This window comes from Taurulus bubalis, assembly GCF_910589615.1.
Source record: "Taurulus bubalis genome assembly, chromosome: 1".
Taxonomy (NCBI): Eukaryota; Metazoa; Chordata; class Actinopteri; order Perciformes; family Cottidae; genus Taurulus; species Taurulus bubalis.
In genome coordinates, this window is record NC_136589.1 from 11518819 (window position 1) to 11538879 (window position 20061).

The 20061-nt window shown below is 40.6% G+C and overlaps 1 protein-coding gene across 1 annotated transcript; it reads right to left on the reverse strand.

Moving 5' to 3' along the window:
* Positions 1-110: 110 nt before the first annotated feature.
* On the reverse strand, positions 111-8997 carry cdc25b (cell division cycle 25B; the record flags this gene model as incomplete). The annotated part of the gene is made up of 15 exons (XM_079223078.1): positions 111-910; positions 1505-1750; positions 1972-2070; positions 2175-2237; positions 2326-2430; positions 4222-4413; positions 4703-4780; positions 4903-5043; positions 5138-5257; positions 5627-5761; positions 6091-6124; positions 6281-6322; positions 7979-8030; positions 8534-8616; positions 8780-8997. 15 exons carry the CDS (start codon positions 8995-8997, stop codon positions 770-772), a joined length of 1749 nt encoding a protein of 582 aa, XP_079079204.1. The 3' UTR covers positions 111-769.
* Positions 8998-20061: the final 11064 nt, after the last annotated feature.

Sequence of the window (20061 nt, forward strand, 5' to 3'; positions counted from 1 at the left end):
AAAATCTCACTGCAAAGTTAACAGGTAGTACGTTTTTGCTTTGGAATCTTCGGAGTGAGGGGGGAAAAAAAAAAAAAAAAAAAAAAAAAAAAAAAGTTACCATGTATTGCAAATGATCAAGAACAACAACTCAAACTGTACAAATTGTCATTAAAATAGCTAATTTGCATTTTGGGACACCTAAAGACAGGCATACTTTCAACAGATCAATGTCTAAATGGGGGTAAACACAATTCATTAAAAAAACATATATATAAAAGCAGTATCAAAAAAAGAAGCACCTCACCACCTCAAGGTATTAAGTGCTTAGATAAAAAGGTGGGCCATGACACATGCAAAATAAACAAAAATATCCAGTGAGGAGACAGAAAGACAAACTTCAGACTGGCAGTGTGGTTTGGTTTGTAATATTGCAATCTGGCAGTGATTCGTGCTGCAAATGCCAGCGTCATATCAAAAAGGTAAAACAGGCAGTAGGTCCAAGTGGTTTTTAAAAACGATCACATTGCTGCTCAAATCTGTTCACTGCACCTCGGCGACCACTTTAGGTCAAGCGTTCATTTCTTTCCCCTCATTTAATTTGCATAAATAACTAACTTTGCTATTGTTAAATGAAACTTTTAGGGACTTTATAAAATCCCCTTCTGATGACGCAATCCCAAAAGGTTCCTCGTTGGTGGGGCGAGGCCTCAGGCTCTGAGAGGAGTTCAGGAGGGGAGGGGGGGGGGGGCAGTGTGTTTTAGTGGCAGTTGGGAGGACGAGGAGGTGCTCAAAGCTTCTTCAGTCGGCTGTACATGTCTCTCTTGCTGCGCTCCCCGGCCCAGGTGCGACTCTTGAGGCGAAACTTCCTCAGGTCCTCCTTGAAGTCCTCGTGGTGCATGGGCCGGTAGGACTGAGGTTCACATTGAGTCTGCGCGGGAAGAGTACGAGACGAGTTCAAAGCACTGACGGGGGGTTTCATTCAAACCACCACTACGCAGGAGGATTGCAGATCTTTACATCTGACAAAATCCTCTCAAATAAATACAATTTTAAAAAAAAGGTGCCTTCACAAGTTTTTTCTGAACATGCAAGCAGAGAAGACGTGCAAAGAAAAAGCTAGTAAGTGGACCTTGTCATGAGCCAATTTGATTAAAAATACCAACCACAAGATCTAGAATAAACTTCCAACATCATTCCTCTTTAAAAAGATCCAAAACATTAAAAGCCTGATCTGTCAATCACACATGATTAGGAATTAGTTACCAAATGAGATTCTTGCCTTCAATCCTTTGCTACTTTATCGGTTGAAAAGGCTCATCTACATGATTTACTCAAACAGCTCCCAACTTAACCAGTACAGGTTCGCCTATATAATCAATAATTGTTGGTCCGAACAAATTGAATTCAGTGACACAATTCGGAATCGAATGGCCTTGTGGCGAGATCGAACAACAACAACAACAGTTTAATGGCTTCTGTTTACGCTCGAGTGGCTCACAGAGGAACTTTAAGCAAAACCTACCTGGAAGTCAGGGAAGAAGTCTTTGTATCCGCCCTTGAGGATGTAGAGCTCGGGGTAGTAGAGGTTGGGATACTCGTTGACGGCGCGGTCTCGCTCCCTGACGAACCGGGACATTCGAGGGCCGCGCTCCGACGAGAACTCGCAGTGAAAGATGATGACGACGCGTTTGTCCGGGCAGGACGGGACGATTGGTGTTTTGAGGAGGAAGTCCTCCACCTGGTTCTCCTGGTGCAGGTTCAGAGCGCCCTAAGACGACAAAGACGAAAACAACCACTTAGTTTATAAAAAAATTTAAAAAGCCATTCATGGAGAAACACATTTAACTCAGAATACAAACAGTCCTCCATTATTTAAAAAAAACAATTACTTGAGAAATACTTTCACACTGAAGTATTATATTGCTGGCAGTCACGTGTTGAAATGCAAACAAATATGTTATATAAATAAATAAATGGAGACTTCCTCACCTTGATGTGTCCCCCGTCAAACTCGTAGGGGTAGCGGCAGTCCATGACAATAACTTGCTCAACTAGATGATTGAACTTGCTGGACAGCAATGCCACCATCTGTAAAACCACAAAGAACACATTATAATGTCTATATAGGGCAAGAATGTATGCTGACAAAAGACTAAATATCTGTGATATTGGCGCCAAGGGCCTCCACTCACCGTGTCCGGGGTAATGTACTTGAGGTCTTGATGTTTACCATCCACTGTGGGTAGTACAAAAGGCTGAAAGACAAAACAGAAAATTTTATCAGATGAGTAAATTCACACTGTCAAGTTAACAGTGTAAGAAATACAGTAGTGACTTCCTTACCTTGGTGAAATCTCCTATTAGCTCGCTCGAACCACTGTCGCCGTCCAGCAGCTTCTCAATGTCCGTCCGGCAGAAGGACTTGGACCTCTGGAGCAGTGAGCAGGCCTGGAAGGGAGACGAGGGAAAGAGTTAGAGGCTGTAGAGGAGAAAATTGGGTAATTTGAGATCGTCTGCAAAGCTAGTGACAATAGCCAGTCTGCCTCTGCGAATGTTTCAGAAGCCATTTCTCCACCTCCACTAAGGAGGTAACAGATATGTTTCCACCCTGCAGATTCAGACTCGAGCTTTTGTCAAATTATTCTGCATTGTAAAAAGGCGTCAAATGACATAGTCACACGGAAAAACTAAAAAAACGATGTGGCCCAGATGTGAAGAAAGATCTTTAGACTTGTCTAAAAGGTGCAAGGTCAAACATTGAAGTTTGACCTTGCACCTTCCTATTTTCAGTGAGTGACTAGAGTCCTGGATATTGGGCTCCAGTAACCAACACCAATGTTTACAGGCAAGATTAACCAATATCTGAATGAAGTGAGGAGCCAATTCCTGTTGCCATTAAGTAAACACTGGATTCATTCATTAAAGTATTTGTACCACGTGCGGTTTGCCGTATGGTATGAATTTTTCCCGTAAGAGTTGTCGCTCTTCAGCAGGCAGCAACATTTATTTTTCACAGATCACTGCTGCTGGAACGGTCGGAGCTACTTATATTACGTGTATTGAGACCATATTGAGAGTCATGGTTTCTAACTTTATAACCCACAACTAACGCTCTTTAACAGGATAAAACATCACGACAACAGTTTGTGACAAACAATTTGTAACACTAATAATTGTACATTTATAAAATTACACCGCCAAACTGCATGCTCGGTAGAGCTCGCCCACTTTCACAGAAACTCCATCTCAGGAAGACTTAGGCCCAATCTCCCCCCTAAACCCTCAAACCCTGAACCCTCAGGGACTTACTGACGTCAGCTGCTAAGTGGCTGAGTGTGAGAGGCTGTGAGGGCTTGGACTGGTGTGAATAGGAATGGGACAGCACTTTGCTGCAACATATCACATGACTACATAAACAAATATTGTGTATTTATTTTATACTTTATATTTCACTGATTTGAACATCTTCCTCACGAGATGAGAAGTCATTTTAAATTATCTATTTACTCGTTTTAGTCCAAACGAAATGTTTGATGAATGTAAAAAAATATATTATATATATTTTCTGCTTGCATTCCTCTGATTTCATGTGTTTTTATGTTCCATCTTTAATCCGTAATGTTGTAGTGTAAATGTATTTTATCTGGCTGAACGCCCACGTGTCTTTGTTTACCTTCTCTTTTTTTTACGTTTTCATGCTTCCATTGGGAACTGTGTGTTTAACGTCACATTGCAATGAACTGTGGGTAATTCCCTTAGGCAAAGTCAGCATCTAATGCTGACTTACGGAAAGGGATCAAAAAGGGCTCAAAATGTCTGCCAGAGAGCCTCAAGCACTCTACGATGTGACAATGGGACACCCCTAAACCCTCAAGGACTTTGCAGGAGCGCGCCTCAAAGTCCGTGAGGGTGGAGATTGAGATTGGGCCACAGACCCTTCCGGTCTGTCTCTTCCTGAGACGGAGATTCCCTGGGTCCTAAGTCCCTCCCTGTTTAGCTTCCTAACACACTATTTTGCAATGTAAAAACAGCTGTTCACCACTTGCAACAGCTTTTTAGTTGGTGGGCGGTCCTTTTTCGGCGTCAACGAATTAATGTTTTACTCGGAAAAAAAAATACTGTGAAATACCGTGAAACCGCCAGAATCTTAAAATACTGTGATATGAATTTTTGGCCATACCGCCCAGCCCTAGTAGAAATACTGTTCCCTCGTCACGCCCGGCAGTGAGGAGGACTCACCAGTCTTGGGGATTCAGGGTTCTGTTCCACGATGGTGACCTGTGTTCCTGCCAGGCTGCGTCGCCTCTTCACCCGGACCGGCGTGTTTTCGTCTCCGGGGCAGTCGGGGCGCTTGGCGCAGATCCGGGACGGGAGCGGACTTGGCATGGAGGGGGAGCGGAACAGGCTGCGCGGCCGGCATCGGATCACGGGCTGAGGAGAGAAAAATTATCAAACTCAATAATACATTTAGAGTTTATGAGCGTAATAAATACAGTATGATTAACACGTGGGCTTTCTTTCTTTCTTTTTTTTCTTTTTTTTTAAAATGGCACAATGTTTAAAGGGCAAAAGTAAAAGTTTCATCTTCTAGATTCATGTGATGTGAAACAGCATGGGACAACATTTACTTCCAGCAAACTCTTACTGAAGTCTCACTAGGTATTCACATTTAAATAAAGTTAAAAACACAGAGCCTTTGTTTCCTACTAGACAAACTTACAGAGTCTTCTCCTGAACTGTCGGTCACCAGCGGGGCAGTGAGCAAGCTGGCCATTCCCATCGGCATCCCAGCGTCGTTCTGCAGGCAACGAGGAAACAAATAGTGAGTTAACATGGAAATAAAAGTGTGATGTTCTGGAAAGAAATTAATTTAACCGATACATAATTTCCGTGTATGTCGGCATGAGTAACTCGACCTACCTCCATGTTGTCGTCCAGATTGTCCAGGAAGCCGTCGTCCTCGTCGTCGTCGTTTGGCGAGGAAGGGGGGGAGGAGCGCCTCAGAAACATGGGGCTGGAGCTGTAGAAGTCAAGCTGCTGTATCGGAGGAGGCGACGAAAACTGGACGACAGAAAAGATGGAGATGCGTCAGCGTCTTTCCAGAAGCGGGCGGAGTGCCCAAATCTGAATGCTCATTCATCACAAGTTCAAGTACCATGAGGGCTGGTGCGGAGCTGGGCCGGCGGGCAAACGCGTCCTTGGCCTGACTGCTGTTGAAGGAGCGCACGCGACACCGTGACACCGGCTTGGTTGGTTTCTTGAATTCAAAGCCCTCCTGAGAAGAAGAAAGATAATTAAAAAAAAAAAAAAAAGAGTGAATCCATGTTCAACTTTTTAAGAAGCTTTTTTTTTACAGCGCAGCAAACTCTTTAAAAACTGAATGGCTACTAATCTGTTGCAGAGCTACAGACACCCATTATCTGAACGCACCATAAACAAACTAAACAATCTTGTCCTGGGTTTGGGTTAAACAACCGATATTGATATATATATTATTCTAATAATAATTTAGTGGTATAAGGATTGGCCAAACTTTTAAGACAAATAATGCAATGCCTTTTCCATGGCAACAAATCAGTTTTCCGAGTATTACATTACATAAAGTTCTATGGTCACTACTGTATCTATGATGTGTATCACTGACCTCCGGCATGTTTTCTTTGTTGTGGCGCTGAGACGTGGAGGCCGTCATTTGGGAAGGTGGTTGTCCGAATATTCCATAGCGGTGGGAATCTGTTTCCTGTCCTTTCTGAGATGGACTGTAACTCTGGAGCTGAAGCTGAAAGGGGGGGGGAGAGAAGAGGACTCTAAGTCAGTAGAGGCTCAGCAACTCTAAGCAAGCGGTAGTAGGATTACACTGGAAAAACTCATTAAATATGAAAAACTGCCCTCAAGACAAATTCACAGCTTGATGTTTATTTTATTGTGAGGCTTAAAAGCCAGTTGGGATTCTTTTAAAACTCCCTTTTGTGTGCTTTATAGATGATTGACGGCCAAATTAACACAGCATCGGCCTGCACTGAACATCGGCCAATGTTTAGACTAATTAAAATAAGACATGCAGAGCTGTAAAAAAATATATAATTTGAAAATGAAAAATATCCTTACCGGCAATGAGTTGATTCTTCTAATTGGCATCCTCCTGTAATTGATAGAGGACAGAGGAAGCATTGAGGTGAATACAAAACAAAAAGGCAGTCAGGCTGTTTTAGTTCCTTAGAGAGCAATACTGTTCAAATAATGAGGCAATAAAAATACCTGTTAATGATTTCAGTTTATTGACAATAAAGCAACTTACTCGTTGACAACTCTGCTCGACTGTTGAATGGCCTTTTCAAATCTGGAACAGAAAACACGAAAAACGATTAAAAACTAGATGAAAGTACAAGAAAGAAAAATAGAGCTGCAACCAACAATCAATAATTTATACTAAAATGACGAGAAAAAAAAAGTTGTTTATGTAGTTATCAAATGTTGTTTAGCAATCCTTAAGTTTTCAAAGTCAAAATTGACAACTACTTCTCCGTCCAGGATTTCAGCTCAAACTAAAAGCAACATGTCTTTATAATAAAACCTGCTGAAGAGGCCGGAAGGCCTTCATTGGCAGTTGAAGAACACCTTGTGCTCTTAAACTACAAAGACAAAGAATCTGAAGCTCTATTGGGAAAGAGAGGAACGGTTGGGAGAGAGGAAGTTGGTTGAATGCATAGAGGCAAGAGGTGGTCTCTGCATTGGAGTAATGCCCACCTGTATGCTAAATGAGCGGAGAGCTCGGTGTGTGTGTGTGTGTGTGTGTGTGTGTGTGTGTGTGTGTGTGTGTGTGTGTGTGTGTGTGTGTGTGTGTGTGTGTGTGTGTGTGTGTGTGTGTGAGGGGGGGGGGGGCCTAGGGAGAAGGGATGCAGAGATCAGCTAATCTACCATATGCCTGCTGGAGCCAACGCCGCCAACCCCTTTTCGGCAAGAGCCTTTTGTTTGTCGAGGAGAGAGCGTGTCCCATTCAATGCAGACCAGGAGAAGGGAGGGCAGTTCTCTGGGGTGCCCTCATTTCTATGGCCCTGACGCAGAAGAAACTCCAGCCCCCCTATTCCTATTGATATAACAGTGCATAGGAAGAGTGTGCCAAAACCCAGAGGGGGTGGCGGGCTATCATTAAACCCAAGCGCGGGGCATGTCCTCCCCCAACCTGGAAAACTCCTAGCAACCAAGCTGGAGGTGAATGAGGTCTTGAGGACCAAATGCTGCTGTAAAGGAAGTCTCACATCAGACAGCGGCAGATGTCTGCAGAGACTCACCCAGTTCAGAATTAAGACGAAGGGGCCACCCAAGATTAGCAGATCGAGGATGTGCTGACAAACTGGCCAAGATAACAAGGTGGACCTGCACGTTCCAAGCAAATGTAAAGCTTGTCATTTACATTAACGTCTGTGAAGTCACTATTTATTGTCATTGGAGGAAACACAATGGTGATCAAACCCATGGCCCACCGATTAAAGTATTGCAATATTTATACATTTGCTAAATTACTAGCTGGGTGTCTGTGGTGACATTCCTGGAGGAAAAATACTGTATTACGGTTTGTCTCAATTTCTTTACACACAAGATAACTAAACTATGAACACAATATAGAAAACTTGAAGCTCATTTATCAACAAAACGACTCCAGCCTGCAAAATTCAGAGCACAAGTCTACAGTTTGCACTCAAATCGAAATTATGCCATTAACCAGGATTTAAATCTGAAGGATTGCCAGTTTAAGGAAAGTTAAGATCACATGTCCTTATCAGTTAATCTTCTTAGTACAAAATAAATAAATGAATGAAGCCGTCCTCTTAAAGCCAACGGTAGAAACAATAATCCTACAGCTGAGAAATGGTGCTTGGCTCAGCTGAGCCCAAGCGGCAGGGTGGAGGTGGGGGAGGTGGTGTCTGGGTGAGCGGAGGGGCACAGCTCACGGGCCGATTGATTAAAACAGACATGACGAGGACAGTCTACTTACGTGTCCTCCATTTCAACAGCATCCATGGGGCTGGGGGGATCCATGCCAAGGCCTGAAGGAGGAGATTTGTGTCACAGGTTAATATCTGCATCAGATGGTAAAGTGGCATCAACGGCCAGATGAATATCGATGGATTAGAGTTGAATACTTAATTAAGTTAATAGCAATGCACCAGTACATTTAGAGTATATTTTACACTTAAGACTGGTGCAACTGCACGTATTGGTGCTTCAATTATTTTCACTTTCAAACAGCTTCATATAACAATACTTATATTTAGTTAAATATGCAAGATAAAGAAAAAGTAGCAAATCCTCCTAATTGAGAATTGGGGAAATAGGGTAATGCTTTGATTTTGTTTTTAAAAACACAATAGTTAAATTATTGTTCTGTACAAACCCCTCTCCCCCCCCCCCCCACCAATTAGAATAATCACATGTACACATCTTCAGGACATGACTACGACAGGAGATGCAATAGATTTGCATTAGGCCTTTGGGCATCAGTCCTAACAGCATCAATTAACACAGACAATAGGTCTTTTAGAGGGCTCACCAGCATCAGATGAGACGTCAGAAGCAAAGGAGGGAACCTTTTCAAGGGGTGCATGCTTTCTCCTTTTCGGGGTATCACAGAGGCTGTTTGGAGGGGAAAGCATTAACATGGGCATCAGTGATGTGGACATTCAATTCAGACTGTGCAAAACAGGAATACATTAATATCCATCCAATAAAAAAACAAGCAGCAGATGTAGTTAAAGTACACAAGTGGAAGACATAACACGTAAAATGTGTACAATACCTTCCGAGTACAGCCAAGTTGTTCATGTCCAGAGCCAGATTGGTGACAGGAGACAACACCGTAGCGGGTCCACGGGAAAACAGGTCTCTGCAGTCCGTGGTCTTTGTGCTCAACTCGGGCAGAGAGAGCGAGGAAAGCCCGGGGAGCCCATCGGGCCTGCGCTTCAAAACGGTGTTAATAACAGGACTGCCGCAGAAAAAAACATCGTCCGACTCCATCTTTAGTAGTCCAATTTGTTTAAAATCCCGCAGACGGTATTGTTCTGCGGAAGATTTAGTTTGAATGGAGGGGTTTGGAGGGGGAGACAAATTAGCAGGACGGTCCAAACTTCAAGCTAACCCGGAAGCTAGCAACAAACTAAGAAAACATTTCCAAAGATCCGATACACCGCCTTAAAGTGACTCGGTTGGTTCCGCGTGGAGTAAAACGTTGTTTCGGTCCTGCAAATGACTAAAGCCACATAGCTGTTGTGTGCGTCAGAGAGCTGCAGCACAGCGTTCTCTCTCTCTCTCTCTCTCTCTCTGACAGCCCCTGGTTTCTGAGAAGAAGAAAAAAAGCTGCAGTAGCTCGTATTTATGTTCAAAATAGAAGCTCTGGAGCGGCAATCCTTCAGCCAATCAGCGCTGTTGTTACATCGGGCGGACCAATCAGAGCGCGGAACGAGCTGCGCTGTTGTCCTCTCACCGGATGGGGAGAGGACAGAGGATGTGACACAATCCTTGAAAATGTTCATCTTTACTCTCAGATGTCTTTTGTTCTCGACTCTCAACTGTGGGCTCCATTTTTCTTTATTAATGGATCTATTAAAAATATAATATAATATATATATATATCAATATATATATATATATATATATATATATATATATATATATATTACTGATAAATATACCTGCTTTTGGGGCATTACATTCATTTTAATAGAGTAAATGTGGAGTAAGATTTGGAATGAGATGATTAAAACAGGACAGAGCTTTTTAAGTTACAAAATGGCTGCATTGCAAGTTAAATAAGGACATGACTTAAGTTCACAAATAAACACCAGTAATTCATCTAAACTGAGGTCACACATGCAAGCTGAAATCAGATTCAGATTTGTTGCATAATTCTTACAAGAGATAGATAGATAGATAGATAGATAGATAGATAGATAGATAGATAGATAGATAGATAGATAGATAGATATCTTTGCAAAATGTTGATAAAACACAGTAACACATTGTGCACATATACGCCTCCCACACAAAGTGACAAATCAGTTTTCCACAGATGACTACTTATTTTTTGCTGTTTCTCTCCCTTTCTGTCTCACCAGAGCATGCATTCTTCTTCTCTCTTTAATCCTGTCAAATGTATGAATGTTTCTAACTGGGATAGACAAAATGGACAGACGAGAAGATGCAACAATTTCATGTCCAGCATCACTCCGTGTCTCTAAAGGGAGAAATCTAGCAACTGGAGTCCCTGAAAAAAGCCATAAAAAGTCACAAATATGTTTTCATTTAAAGAAGGAAACAATGTCATCGTCACTGCTTCTTCTGGTTTCCATTAACTCAAAGCATGGGACATGTTTCTTTACAAGGAAGCAAACTTAGTTTCAGTGTATTTGTGGTTGTTTCTTCGCATCTTGCTGCTCTTCAGGACTCCATTTTGAAAGGTTAAAGCACTAGTCACTCTGCAAACAGGGGCCAAAACCCATGTGTATAAAGTCGAACACAACATTGCTGACAAACAGACACAGACATGCCTGCAACTAGTTCAACCAGACTGCTGAGGCAGTTCAAACCAACACAACCAGACAGATGTGACCAGTAAAAACACCTCAGTATTCTGCCTGAGGTTTATGCAGTGTTCTGCTACTTTGTGTTTGATTTAGATTCTTCCACCAGGAGTCCACGTTTCTCATGCACAGTCCTGGCTATATTTACGATGCTAAATGTGCAGTTATATGTCACTCATAATCTGATAACTTATCATGCAGGCAGCACCCATTTTAGGACAAAACCAGTGCTCTTGTATTCCAATGGGAAGGTCTTTCAGTTTCTTTTCTACTTGGAGCTGTAAGCACGGGGGTGTACCGACCTTTGGCTTGTGGAGGAACCAAAGTATCTGCGTGATTTGCATCAGCAATGTAAATGAAGTTTAATGAACTTCCCTGGAGAGGTAAGAGCACAGGCCTGCGACTCCGGGCTCCATACCCCTAATCTGAAAAGAAGAGAGAAGAGGGGTGGGGGGACAGACTCATCCCAAATAAAAAACCTCCGCAAACCTCCCGACACCTTCTGTTCCCACCAAACCTGCACTGACCGATTTCCTCTTTACATAAGCTCACACCAACAGACATATAAAGAGGAGCTACCATAACAAATAAAAAAAGTCAAAGATAACTACTCTTATATTTCTTCACTAACTGTAATTATGCTTAATTATATACAAAGGCATTCTGGGAAAACTTTCTCAAAATATTTGACTGAGTTTATCTTGCCATCATCACCCCAGAGTTCTTCAAAGGGAAAACAAAAACTATAAACAGAGTAATTTAATGACTGGCAGAGATGTAACTAAGCTGATTAATAGTTTTGATAATCGATTATAATGTGTTAAGCAAAAATGAAATAAATACTTTTTACAAGAGAACCATAATATTTTTTGACTGTTGGTTGGTCAGAACCACATCTGAAGACGTTAGTTTGGACTCTGGGACTAATTCTATCCACCATGTTGAAATGGCAGCCCTAAATATCTAATAACACTAATGATACTAATGTTAGCATTGTTTTATCTCTTGACTGATTTCTGTATTATTTTGTCTGAAACTCTTTGCTTGGCCTTGTCTTCAGTATCACGTGTACAGAACTGTGTCAGCAAGAATGTGATCTGTTTTTTTAAGAGCTAGAACTTCCTTCCTTAAAAATAAGGAAGACCAATAATTTTACTAACCAGCCCAAACAAGCGTCAAACAGAAAGTACAATCATCATCATTTTATAAACGTTTGTAAACGCTGCGATAAAAAGCGCTCTGTGGATAACGTTTATTACTGCAGTGTGTAAATGATAGAGCCCGTCTTATCTGTATTCCTCTCACAGGTAAACGCACAGTGTGCGGCTATCTGCGGGCAGTTTGTTGTGTTGCACTGAGGTAACCTGTAATTGGGACACTCCTGGTGGATTCTTCCCTGCTGACGGCCTCAATACTCAACAATCTGAGCTGCTTTCAAGCCGTCCATTTACAGCTGTGAGTAGCTTCAAGGGAGGGAGGGTTTTACACACACACACACACACACACACACACACACACACACACACACACACACACACACACACACACACACACACACACACACACACACACACACACACACACACACACAAGCTGCCTTCTATAGTTCTGTGGGTGAGAAGTCTCTTGGTGACCTTTCTTCAAACGCCAGAAAAAAAACAGTATTCAGTGTCCCACAATGTATTCTTGTTGTCAACATAGTTTAGACCCTCAATTGACTTCAACTCTCCACTAAAACTAAAAGTAATGAAACAATTTACACACAACTTGTTTTTACACAGAAAATAATAAAGCAGCTTTGAAAACACATAAAAAATGCAAAGATAATTAGTTTCAAGTTGTCCAGATGCAACACCAGAGTGTAAGTCCAACATTCAAATGATTGAATGGAAGTAAAGAAGTATTATCAGATAAATGTATTTAAATGCTTGAAAAAGCAAGTACATTCGTTAGTTAGAGCTGCAGTATAATCCACACAGACGAGGACTCAAATCACAATATTAAACAACTTAAACCCTCCCGGCAGCTAAATGTAGAAGATTTAAAATGCCTGACATAAAAAAGATTAAGTATATATACATAGTAATTAATAAACGTGAAAGCCATGGAGGGAGTCAATTTAACAAGTTTAATCTAAAAAAATGTGTTATAGTTGCACATTTTGGATGCAAAATCTTAATCACTAACTATACCTCTATAACAAGTACCTCAAAGTTTTACTGAAGCACAGTATTTGAGTAAAAGTACTTTCCACCACTGGGTTAGAGGGGGGCAACTGAACTAAAACTCTCAGTGCAGGACACCGATGTGAGAGCAGTCAAAGAGCAGTTGAGTGGACACTTACTTGTGCGTTTGTATTTTGTCCTATCTGTGAATGAAATGAAACAGCATTAACTTTGACACGAGTTGAAACAGGCCATTGACACAGACTCAGAGGCAGCTATATTGCAGAGCATCCAGACTATCACGTGGACTGAGGAGACCTCCACAAACGGATGACGCACCACGCTCTGGTTGATTAACATGGCAGCCTGCTGACAGGAAAAATGTCTCCCGACGTCATTCCTCAGCAGCGTGTTATCATGTGTTTTCTCTCTCGGCTATCTGTGACCTTTTAGTTACTGTCACCAGCACAGCTAAGACCATCGCCAAAAATCTATTATCAGTTTCACAGTATTTATAACAAAATCTTTCAGCATTCTTGCCATAAAAGTTATCTTTTCGTAGTCCCACCAACCCAGTATGAGCTCTGTTTTTCGCTAAATCAAAGTACAAACAAATAGTTTGGCCCACAACAGCAACATTAACTTAAGCCCTCTCTGACCCTCGAGGGTCAAAGGAGTAAATAAATACTAATCTATGAGGACGCCCAGATGAAAGAAGACCGGCATTAATATCAAAAGTACTCCAACATGATTCAACGTGTCGTCAAAACTAAGAGGTTTCAATATACAGATAGATAGAGGCGGTGCTGTAAATTTAGTTTGGAGCTAGTTTCAGTTCTCGATTTCACCTCAGCCTTCTATAAAACCACAACTTATTTATTTTTTTCTATTTCTGTTTGTGTACATTCAATGTAGTAATTAGTCTGGCAGGCAATGTACATGTTTTCTCCCTGCTTCTGGTCTTTCTGCTGAACTAAGCAAAGCTAATCGCCTGTTGGCTGTAGCTTTACATTTAGCTCACAGACACCAGAGTGGTATCGATCTTCTCATCTAACTCTCGGCTAGAAGGAGAATAACTACGACATGACTACACCTATAGCTACCGTTCAATGAAAGAACTATGAACATACAACCCCAGCTGTTTCATTGCTTCATTGCCTTAGCAGAAGATTTCTAGTTTCCCGCCGGCAGATTGTTCTGATAAGAGGCTTTTCAAGATAAGCATGAGCAAACTGAGCCGATGCAGATATGTTGCCAAAACGTTGTGTTTCTCGTCAGTAGAGTAACCCAAAGGAGGGTCACCACTGCAAAGTTGATAACACCCAGTGTAGCATTATTAGATTTGTATATCCTAGTTTGGGTGAAGTATCTGAGTTTCATTCCAGGTTTTTGTTTTGGAAATACATGACTTAACATTTGACTTGAGGAAACATGGGGGGAAATATTGCATATTTTTCCACAGTGCTGCTGTGAAGCAAGTTTAATATGTAACCACACAGACTTTTTCTGCTCTACATCTCCACACTCCTTTCAAAGAGGAATGAATGCACGTTTGCATGGAGACGCTCAGTCAGTCAGCCACTGCTCCCCCCCACATGCCTCCTCCCTGGTGTTCATCCATACCATTGTTCCCTCTTATTGTCCCCACTAGTGTCAATGCAGACTCTCCCCTGGTAAAGGTCACCCCTCCACCGGTCAACCACTTACCACCCCTCCCCACACCTCCAGGCTCAGGACGAGGAAGCAGACATCTGCTGGCGGAGGAGGCCCGGCCGCCGACAGATGGACAACCGCACGAAGGGAGAAGGCTCGAGCCTCTGGCCAGGAATTCTGGGGGGAAAGGGAGACAAAAGATGAGGAGGGGACGAAGACGGGAGGCTGTGCTGGATGTATATGGGGGTTAAAGGAAGGAAGGAGGAGGTGTTTAGAGTTCAGAGGAATTCTGAAGAGGCTTTGAGTTTATTTTCATGTGATGTGGCAATGAGATGAGAAGCATCCAAAAGTACTACAGTTGGGAATCAAAAGCTGTTCAGTACTTAAAAATCTGGCTTTGAATGAGTTTTTTTCTTTGCCTATTCTTAAATCACAACAATATCTACATTATCATTTATGCCATTAAGTTGAGACAAAGTTCTTGTTCGGCTTCTTTTATCAAATGAAAACAAAGAAAAACATTATTTCTCAAAGAAAGATATTAATCCGTATTGAAAACAGTTGTAGCCTTAAATAATGTAGTAAAACATTATTCCCAACTTAATCAACTGGAACAGTAAACTGGTATTTATATATAATGCTGCTTAACCATTAACACATGAGTTTTAATAATCTAATGATATAATTTATAATTGTATACCATTTACAGCGTGCCATTTTTGAGCACTTTTGAGCACTTTCCCGATTATACTTTTTACAGTGTGGTATTTGTACTTTTACTTAAGTAATGATCTGAGTACTTCTTCCACAGCTGCACTCGGTCAATATAACCATTGTTTTGTTTGGGTTAATAACCCAACCCATTGGTTCTGGGTAAAGTTGGCCCAGTTTCTATAATGATGAAGATATGAATATGAACATAACCAAATAAGGGTTCTTATAAGATAAGATAAGATATTCCTTTAATAGTCCCGCAGTGGGGATATTTGCAGGATTACAGCAGCAAACATAACATTATAACTGTTAACACTGACGACATCTCACCGAAGCTGAATGAGACATGAGTGAATACACTTTGAATAGAAAATGTAAGCAAATAGATGCCACATTAAAGCATTACATATATAAAAATATAGAAATGTAGACAAATATATCTCTTCGAAGACTCTTTTGAGGCAAGTTTGTGATTTGGGGCCACGTAAATAAAATTGACTTGACTTTCATTTGCTAATTCACAGAGATGTAAGCTCCACAGCCTGTTGAGTTGTCTCCTCTCTGTTCAAATGTGTCTCCGCCCGCTCACTCTGCGGCCAATTTACAAATGTGAGACAGGGGTTCGGTGCATTTGTGCTTAGCGGCTTGTTAAGTGTCTGTCTGTTGATGATGGAGAAAAAAACACAGGCTCAATGTGAGAATGTGTGTGTAAATACACTCGTCTGTTGAGAGCCTTTAATTAGATGATCTTAAAGCACCTCTGTGTGTCGGGGGCTCAAACTCTTTAGTCACGGTTAAAGTTACAGTTTCATGATTAGCACAGACTACATGTGTCTTTTTTACTATGTGGAGATTTATCAACTTCTTTTTTTAACATTAAAACAATAGAACAAATTCAATTGATTTCAACAACCCTTTTTTTGCATTTAGAACATATTTTAATGTGATCTTAAGTGCATATGAGAACATTATTAAGTGTTAATGTATCTGATGCGTTTGTCAACATCATAATTCCTCCTTTGTAGCCTCTCTAAACGGTATATAAATAGTTAATGAATGATTGATACAACAGTATAACGAAACATAATCATATTTATTGGCTTATGAACAAACATGAACAAAGTGTGTTTTTAAATAGTCAGATTCAGGTTTAAAACAGTTCAAGTCTAATGTCAAATCAATTGTTTTATTCTTGATCTTGAAAATAGTGAATTCTTACCTCAAGGTCTGATACACTGACTTTAACTCATTCTCACTCTATTATATCCGCCTGCTCTTCATATGTTAATGATTTTTGTGTCACTATTTTACTGATGAACTAATAGAAAAGAGTTATTTCCAGTCCAGAAATACGCCCGTTGTGGCAGTGACACTTGCCCTTTGTCTGACTTCTAATAAGAGTGATGGGCACATGTATGTGTGTGTGTGTGTGTGTGTGTGTGTGTGTGTGTGTGTGTGTGTGTGTGTGTGTGTGTGTGTGTGTGTGTGTGTTACATACATCTTGAATATCGCATGGAAAGCAGTTGGCAGCGGTTGGGCTGCCCATCTGTCACAGGCTAAGCGGGGGTCTCATTTAAAAAAAAGGATCAGACAGAGAGTTATTAATCATGGATGAGGTCAGGGATTAAAAGTTAATAAGTTCAACAAGTATCAAAGGTAACGTTATTAAATGTTCATAGACTCGAATTAGAAGCCCTTGAATATAATGTCCCGATTGATTGATTCTTTATTAATACTGGATTAATTGGGGGAGTGATGCCATTCTTCCCTGCAGGGGTTAAACATCCTGTTCAGAGGCCAGTCAGCTGTAATTTTATGCTTTACAGCCAATTTGTAAGCGAGTCCCTCAGCGGAGCGTTTAAGTTCAGAGAACGGCTCCTCAGGGCGTTAAGATGAAACTCATTTCCTGAGTTAGTTATGATCAAACACGACCTCATCATCATATTTCACAGTGCACCCATCGCCTGAAACACTATACACCTCATTGTCTTTTTAGCATCTTTAGATGAGATGAACCACTTTGATAAAAACGTCTAATGGTCATCAAACATCCCAAATGTTTAGGGTCTCTTTTTAATCTCCGACGTTGTCTGAGTCAAAGTTGAAACTCTGTAGGTATGTCGCCATGAAACATGAACATTTTGTCTTGTTCTAAGATTCTGGTATGCATGTGTGCCTGGTTAAATACATTAAATCACATTTAAAATCATCCTTAAGCTGTAAAGATATTGACGAGGCCGGTACTGATTGTAAGGGTTCACTTGAGACTCTTGAAAGCCTGCTGCTGTTAATTAGAGGGATTACTTAAAGTTAAATTCATATTTCCCACAAAATTCCCAGATATTGTAACCTATTTTGGCATGTTGAAAAATGCATTAGGAAGTTTGAAAGAGGCGGTGAATTTTCACAACATCTACCTTCACAATACAAATGAAATGCCTTTTGATATTTGATCTTCTTTAACACTGATTCATTCATATCACAGACTGTTCAATCTACACCTGTGATATGTGACAGCAACTGCCAGAGAGCCTCGATAAACTGTTTAATTGTAGCAAGATGCCACCTGCTGGTGATTTGTGGGACTGCATGCTGGGTACAATTAAAATTAGGACTACAACAAATTCTGGACTGCAACAATGGTGGTGGTTTCTTTTTGTTTTAGCTAAAGGAGGTAAGAACCCCATCCAGAGGACTCTTGAAGAATTACACAGATATTTAGAGATTATTATGTGTTTATGAATAAATAGCAAGAGACTCATAGGTCCATTATAAAAAAGCATTCTAATGAATTATTTCAAATGCATTTTTAGCAGAAATAAAGAGTTTCCTGACCAGAATGTGCCTATTAATCTAATAATGTGAAGTTATTAGATCTATCGGCGCATAAAACATTAAAGATATGCAGTAATATGCAGCATCAAGCATATCAGTGTGGAAATACACAACAATAAATATAAAATATTGATGAATTAAATATTGTGCAGCGAGAAAAAAATATACAACAGGGTGGTCATTTTTTGGTATGTGCATATCTGTCACTGTCAATATAGATCCTACATGCTGTAAATATAGACATCTGTACAAGTAGATTGTTGGTTCCTGGTGCGTCTTCAGTATATTTAAATAATATTTATGAAAACACCTTTCGTTTCACTACTTGTGTAGATAGCAGCTCTGTTGTCCTTGTCCCTAGATGTTATTTATATTTCTGTGAAAATACAAATTCCTTATAAAGGTGATTTTGATTTATGCTGTTCTGCATAATGACCCCATGGGGGCAGTGTTGATACTGTTCTGAATGTGTTTATATACCTGGTCGCTCATCGTCTCCTCTTATTCATACATGACACATGATTTACATTAATAAAAGCAATCAAACATCTGTGTAATTGAAATGTGCCATGTGTCAGAATAATCTAATAACCGCCACATAAAAGTATGTTCACCTGATAGTGATGCAATTGTGAACATTCATTTATCTTTTTGACAGCATATTTTCTGAATGTCAAAGCAGGAAAAGCACTCATGTGGCACTCATCTGCAGTGAAAAAGGTTTACTCAGTTTTTCTTCCTTTGGTCCTTTTTATTTGCACATTTTGTTCTTTCTATTAGATGTATGTTAAGCTCTTTACTTGTTTTTTTTATTGTTTTACGTTTACTTTTCATAAAGATATTTGCAATTGTTGATTTTATATGAATTGACTATCATTATAATAGTTTTGGTCAATTAAAAAATATGTGAGCATCTCTGCATGAAGACATAACAATGGGATGTATTGCTTATTCAGATTTTTCCTCACTGGAAGTGCCTCTTCCTCTCTCCTCCACCAGATGTCCCCAGATGTTCATCAGACCTGCGGTCCACCTGTCAGCCTGTGTGTGTGGTCTTGTTTGAAGTGTTCAGTCAGCTCTTGTAAAAACACTAAATTAGCCACGGTGTCCCTCGCTTGTTGCATACGTTAAAGGACGAGGAAATGAGATGTAATGTGCCTTTAGCTGGGCTGTCTGCACTAATTGTCTCTCCCAACACTCAGAGTCCATCACGGCCCGGCACTGGGAGCGTATCTGTCTTTGTTTGGAATTTCTCTATGGCGACTGCTGCTTTGATCTGCTGTTCAGCTCAGAGTTACGTGGACACACACAATAGACAACAACCAAAGGTGCGATGACAGTAAACCTACATCACTACAGGGAGGAGCGACCGCTAAAACATGGGCCTCTCTTTCTGCCGCCAATGCAAAAGAAAACTCACACTTCAAGAGAAGCAGCAGAAAATGAAAAAGCATACAAGACAAACGTATGTGTGATTTAAAAAAATAAATACATTAAAGAAACACCTTAGAGAAACAATAGAAATGTAAATAAATGTGTTAGACCACCGGTAAAATAAAAGCAGGAATGCACTTTATTTATTAACAGGTATTCCCATACATTTTGAAAACTAAAACTAAGTTGTGGTTGTCTGATGCTTGTAAATGCTGCTTTATATCTGATTGGTTAGAAGATAAGTCTTCTTTTGAAACTATCCACACTCAATACAAAACATGTAGCCCTTTAAACCCTCCCTAACCCTAACCCCTAATCCTATGTATTGTTTAAATTGTGTTTAGAGGTTGTACATGGGGATTGTCCATTATTGTAGCCCTATAATTTATGTTTAATTTAATGCTCAAAGAATTAAGAGTAAGGCTGGAGATATTTCATAGTTTTCTTAATGTTAAACCAACACAGAATGTACTCACAAATCTTCTTACTCTGAGCTCCATTAAAAACACATATGAGCCTCACTTTTTCCCTGGGTGCCATGTTCCTTGATTACCAGGAACATGCACACTGAAGCTTCATTTGACTCAGTCCCATCACACCGTCCTGCTGCCCCAAATATAGACAGCCTAATATCACAGCAGGTCTTTCAACCGTCAGGAGATGTGAGATGTTGTTTTTGTGTACATGTGTGTACTCAGAAA